Source organism: Tripterygium wilfordii, chromosome 20 (assembly GCF_013401445.1).
Source record: "Tripterygium wilfordii isolate XIE 37 chromosome 20, ASM1340144v1, whole genome shotgun sequence".
NCBI lineage: Eukaryota > Viridiplantae > Streptophyta > Magnoliopsida > Celastrales > Celastraceae > Tripterygium > Tripterygium wilfordii.
The window spans coordinates 524,136-530,462 of NC_052251.1; the positions used below are offsets into that span (position 1 = coordinate 524,136).

At 34.6% G+C, this 6,327-nt stretch overlaps 1 protein-coding gene across 1 annotated transcript; it reads left to right on the forward strand.

The window, feature by feature from the left end:
• The first annotated feature begins 3,182 nt into the window (after positions 1 to 3,182).
• LOC119987489 lies at positions 3,183 to 5,819 on the forward strand. The gene is made up of 5 exons (XM_038832411.1): positions 3,183 to 3,187; positions 3,289 to 3,508; positions 3,802 to 3,999; positions 4,676 to 4,891; positions 5,137 to 5,819. Exons 1-5 carry the CDS (start codon positions 3,183 to 3,185, stop codon positions 5,383 to 5,385), a joined length of 888 nt encoding a protein of 295 aa, XP_038688339.1. The 3' UTR covers positions 5,386 to 5,819.
• Positions 5,820 to 6,327: the final 508 nt, after the last annotated feature.

Sequence of the window (6,327 nt, forward strand, 5' to 3'; positions counted from 1 at the left end):
AAAGGATAACATTGGTTTGTAGTGTTCAGGCCAAATTGTTACATTTGGTTGCCCCTTTGACTAAAGAATGGTAATAGGCATTATATCATTTTATTATCACTCCTATGTTTAGTTGGTTTCAGGAGTTTTGAAATGGAATGACCATGCCCACCTCCCCCTATGAATTGTCATTCCCATTAAAACATAAGGGTATTGTGGTCAATAGGCATTTCATTGTCATTCCATTCTCACATATATTTTGCATACCAAAAATAATATTATAATTCTATTTATTTTAATATATTTAAAAAATAATATTATATTTTAAAATCTATAAAACATATATAACATATGAAGATCATAGAAGTTAGACTTATTAATGCATTTGAGGTGTTGTGCACGCTCTTGCCTCAAGTTGGGGTGACTTTGTCCTTCAAAAGACACTTTAAGTGTTTAAGGTTGTGCTTACCCTTATAAACCACATCGTTGGTGGACCCACGTAAGCAAAACAACCCACGAAACTAAGGGATGGGGCCATCATTCCTATTCCATTCCAACAAAATGTTTTGCATATCAAACATTGTAATCCATCATTACTATCATCATTCCTTGATGCAACCGAACGTATCATTGTAATGGTCATTCTCATTATCATTCCCATTTCCGACGTCAACCAAATGTAACTTATAGATACTTTTGTATTAGTTGCTTATAGAAGTAACTTATGAATAATTATAAAATGGAATCCTAATATATTTTTCTATCTTTTGCATTTTTGCCTTTTCATTTTATTTTTGTTTTTCGAATATATATATGAACTATGAAGTATGAATGCTAAGCATAAACACGCACAACTAGGCCCACGCAAGCAGAACCGCCCACGAAACTAAAGAATGGGGCCCGCCAGTGTCAATTATAAAGTAGGGCCCATTAAGAGCCCAGAAAAAATGGCGTGTGATGTGCGAGTCAAGTCATCAACCAACACCATAACCGAGCAAAACAGATGATGGTGTGAAACACGCCTTTTTCTTTTTCAGTCTTTATTAATTAATTAACTAATATTTAAAGTTTATATTAATTAATTATTTAATAATTGATTTGGTCATTGATTGTGTGCCGTAACCGTGGGTTCAAAGCTTCCATTGACTCCTTGTACCATTCCCTCCCCCAACTAGTCAATTGAAAGAAACTCTAACCCACTTTCACGCATCGAATCTCTCTTTTTCTTTTTTTCCCAAATACATTCTTCATAATAATGATTAAAAAGTTAGTATTATTTTCTAATTTTTTATTAAGATTCCAATTTTTTTTTTCATTGTAAAACTATATATACATGCGAATATATGGTATAGTGATAGAGTAATGGGATGCAACGTAAAGGTCGCTCGTTTAGTTTCTTAAAACAATCTCTTCACGTATTGTATGATAAAGTCTGCGTACATGCTGCTGTTTCTTGTCCTATCGATGCGGGAGCCTTTTGGATAAGAGGTTGTTAAGTGTGAAATTCAGTTTTTTTTTCCCTGTCATATATGGACCATTTCCAAAAGGATTGGCCGGTTGTTTAATCCGTCTGTGGCAAAATACTATATGTTGAGGGAATATATAAAAAAAAAAAAAAAAAGACATTGAATGAATCTTACCGTGAATGAGTAATGACAAAAGCTGGACTGGTGTGGTCTTCTACCAGATCAACACCATAATCAGTACAAGGACATTGTCCTAAACTTAGTAAACTAGACATTGATTTGGCATGTCCATCTGTTGCAATAAAATGTTCCATTAAATAATAATAAAAAAAGGGGGTTAATATTATGTATTATAGTGCTGCTAAAGCATAAAGATTAGTTGAAGTTAAAATGGGTTTCAATTCAACTAAATTTCGAGGAGAAACAATGGAGTTGACAAATTTTTTATGATAAAATTCGACATTTTGTGTTTGGTTCAAGGGGTTTGTTAGAAAATTCAACCAAAATATTATAAATTAATATTGTTCATTTTGGGTCAAAGGCTCGCACTAATTTATTCTTCTTGGGTCGTTGCTATTTGTTCTTTGACCTAAAAAACGTATTGATTGTATGAGAAGGACGACTAAAGTACTAGACATTTGCTTATCTATATGTCCCGAGTTTAGACTCATATATATTATGTTGTTCTCGGTTAAGAAAAATGCCTACAACAACATAACTTGAGTCCATAAACACTAATTGATGAAGAAAACTACGTCATATTTAGACTTAACACAACTAGCACTTTATGATCAAAACATTCAAAAGAAAAGGGAAATGGATAGTGGATTTGCCGACTTAAAACTAGTGAACCGAACACAAAATAAACCAAGGCCTCAAACGTGATATAATCTATCTAAACCCTATTACTACAAAGCCCTAGCTCTTATCCTATAGTGGGTAAGGTTTCCTCATTAATTTGTCTCATTGCTTGATAAGGCCAAAGTCAATGAATCTTGTACCCTCATTTAGCACATTTGTATATATGTTGTTGATTTTAAAAAAATTCTTGATGAAAAGTTCCTAATTATATTTTTATTGTAGCGTAATACATTTGAAGAAACAAGCTTAATTTCTTGTTTAGAAAACTATAAGAGAAATTTTGGTTTGAATAACTTCTATAAAATAAATATAAAGAAGATTTAAAAAATATATTTAGAAAGATATTGGCAAATAAAGACTATGACAAAAGAGAAAAAAAATCATAAATTTTATTTTTATTAGACAATAGACGCCTCATTAATTTAAACAATACCATATCTATCAAAATTAAAGTTAGAAGAGTCCATTACAAAATTTTGAATAACTAATTAAAAAAAAATATAAAGATAATAAATTATTTAGAAGATCAAATCCATTCTAAGTGGAATTGAAAAATAAAGATTATGACAAAAGAAAATAAAACATAAATTTTATTTTTATTAGGCAATATACCTCATTACGCACTCTTTCAATGTGATTGTTTCTAGGTAAATTTCCTTGCTATCTCTACTTTCGTTAATTTAAAAGAATACCATATCAATCAAAAAAAAAAGTTAGAATAGTCATTGCACAAGTCACTCCCACCAAACCAAATTTTTTTACATGAATTATTAATCATCAATAATGAGAGACAATAAAAACCCTAATAATTAAAATAAGAAATTTATGATAAGACCAAAGAGGCAATGAAAATGAAAGGAAATAAAAGAAAAAAAGATGAGGTGGGTTCCTTGAACCAAACGCATCTTTAGGTGTAGGTTCGGGTTCGGACTTAGGTTCGGATACTTGTAGAAAAAAGGATAAGAAATTAAGAACACAGTAGACACCCTTCTTCTTCTCTGTCTCTGTCTCTGTCTCTCTCTCTCTCTCCAAAGAATTCCAATTTTTTTGCTTACCGATTCCCTGTCTCGCCGCCTCCACTCCTACTCTCTCTTAGAACCCCACACAACAGAGTCCCTTGCTCCATTAGGTCTTTCAAGCTGGCGATCGATAATCAAGACACCACTGTGAGGGAAATCAAACCGAAAAGCAGGAGAATCATGGTATCAAACACATTTTCTCCCCCTTTTTTCTCTTTTCTTTCTGGTTAACTTTACCAGTTCTTTCCCTCTTTTATCTTCTTTGGTCTTTTTGTGTTCAAAAAATAATTTTTCTCTGTTGAAATGAAATGGGGGGAGGGGGGGTTTCTTTTTTCTTCTGGCATTCCATTCTATTTCCTCTGTTTATTCAAAACTGGTTCATTGGTGATGAATTTTCTCTCAGTCTTTATTGTTTGTTATCTACAATTTGTTTGTAGATGTGATGCTAATGTGTTTATACTATTGGTTTTGTATAGGGTGCTGGTGGTCCTGAAGATGAGGACAACAGATGGCCGCCATGGCTGAAGCCTCTGCTGAAAGAGAGATTCTTTGTTCAATGCAAGGTGCACGCTGATTCTCACAAGAGCGAATGCAATATGTATTGCCTGGATTGCATGAATGGTGCTCTCTGCTCTCTCTGCCTTCACCACCACAAGGATCATCGTGCTATTCAGGTTTGATTTTCGATTTTGCAATTCAACAATCTGGGTTTTCCTACAGTCTGTTTGGTACATTTTTTGGTGTTCTTCATTCAATCATTCACTGAGATTTGTGTCAAATCTGTAATTAGGCTAGCAGTGGGGATTTGGGGTTTCAATAGATTTGGTTCTGCTCTTTTTCTATTTACTTGATTTTGACTTCTGTTTCCCATTTCTCCTTTTAAGCTTCATTTCATAGCTGAGACAGAATGAGCTCAAAGAAAGGAAATACATTATTTCATTGTGCTGTCTCTGTTCTGGGTTTTCATTATAGAAAAGCCTGTCCAATTTATTCTCAATTGAGTAGCTATATGACATTTGAATTCTTGTTCTTCCTTGTATTTTCACAGTTTCCAATCGTTGCATTTAACTTGTTCTCACGGAAATACCGTGTTTTCCCTACACGCAAGTTTCTCATCCTGAAAGGGTCCACATTTATTTCACTTTGTACTCCATTGACAACAGCCAAGAAACACTAATTCCAATTATAAATTTCCATTGATTTCTGCATTTTCTTTGCATTCAAATGGAGCAAACACAGAAACCCATTTCAACTACACTAATATCTTTTGTCCTTTCTTGTTATGTTTTTTGGGTTTTGAGTAATGAGTTTTCACATGGCTAACTCTGTTAGGATCTTTGTTGGTGACAGATAAGGAGGTCTTCATACCATGATGTGATAAGGGTGAATGAGATACAAAAGGTGCTGGACATATCTGGAGTCCAAACCTATGTGATCAACAGTGCCAGGGTTGTGTTTCTGAATGAGAGGCCTCAGCCTCGGCCGGGTAAAGGCGTCACCAATACCTGTGAAGTCTGCGAGCGCAGCCTCCTTGATTCCTTCCGCTTCTGCTCTCTTGGTTGCAAGGTAATAACTCTGAATCTTCTAATGTTACTATTAAGCTGTTTGGTTGCTGGGAGATTAAATGGGAGAAATTGGAAGCCTGTGTAGGATTGTATTGTTCTCCTGGCAAAACAAAGAAACAATTCGTCTCAATTGAATTTGAATGTGATACATTTGTTTAGGAATTCATGATTGTTGGTGCAAAGTCTTCAATTTTGATTTTTGGTGGTCATCCCGTTCTTATTAGTCGGCTTTGAATTATATTACAGATTGTTGGGACATCAAAGAACTTCCAAAGGAAGAAAAAGCATCAGCTGGCAATGGTATCGGATTCGGAAGACTCATTCAGCAGCAGCAGCCACGGACGGCAGAAGAGCAGCAGCCACAACAGCCGTAAAGATCAAAGCTTCTCTCCATCAACACCACCCCCAACTGCCACTAGTTTCCGGACGATCAAGCGAAGAAAGGGTATTCCACACCGTGCTCCCATGGGAGGACTAGTCATAGAATACTATTGAATAGTAGCTTCTAGTTTATGATGCCTATCATCACTACATATACAATGTAGAAAAAGTTCTCACAGGATACCCCGACTGGCATGAGAACATAGCCACCTTACTTGTGTACATAGAAGCAGCAATAGAAGTTGAAAAGTTGGGGGTAGAAATTAAAATAAATGAAAAAAAAAAAAAAAAAACAAGACTGGATTGCAAATAAGCTTTTCTTTAGCTATGAAGACAATAGGGTTGCTACTAGAGTGGTTGGTTATACATAAGTCTTGGATTAGTTATGGGGCAAAAATGTATATATGGGTTTAGTGTTTTTTTTTTTCTTATGGTTTTGTTAGTGAAAAGTCTATGTACTCCCTGGAAAAGGGAGGGGATGTTAATATTTAATAATGGGAATGATAGATTTTCTTCTTATTATGAATATATGCATATATGCTCTTCTTTCAAGCTTTCCATTTTCAGAAAATTTTGATCCTATGGTGTTGATTAATTAGAAGGTATGATGAGTCCTTAAGGGCCTTTTTGTCATTGGAACGTGTGGATGGTATTAAAAGTTAGGTCGGACAATAGTTTTACGAATTTCAACATTTTTTGTTACCACCTACCTTAAATGTTGAGATGGGTGCAAAAAATTTTATAGGGATGCACAAGAATATACGATTTTACATGAATTATGTGCGTCATTCTCTGTATTTAAAATAATTGGGATAAAAAAACAGACATTCTTAACATTTTCGTTTGGCACTTGTAAAGCTTGCATTGGTTAAAGTGACAGGGATGGTCATTAAGTAGGTGAGCCGCCCATGGTTTGGATTTTTATACAAGTGGGTTTGGTCATCACTTTTCAATTCATATTTAGTGGGCCATTTTTGTGTCCTTTGATTCATGACCGTACGATTAGATGATTACGCAATTTGATCTCTTTTGGGGTGATATGGACCGCATCTTCTG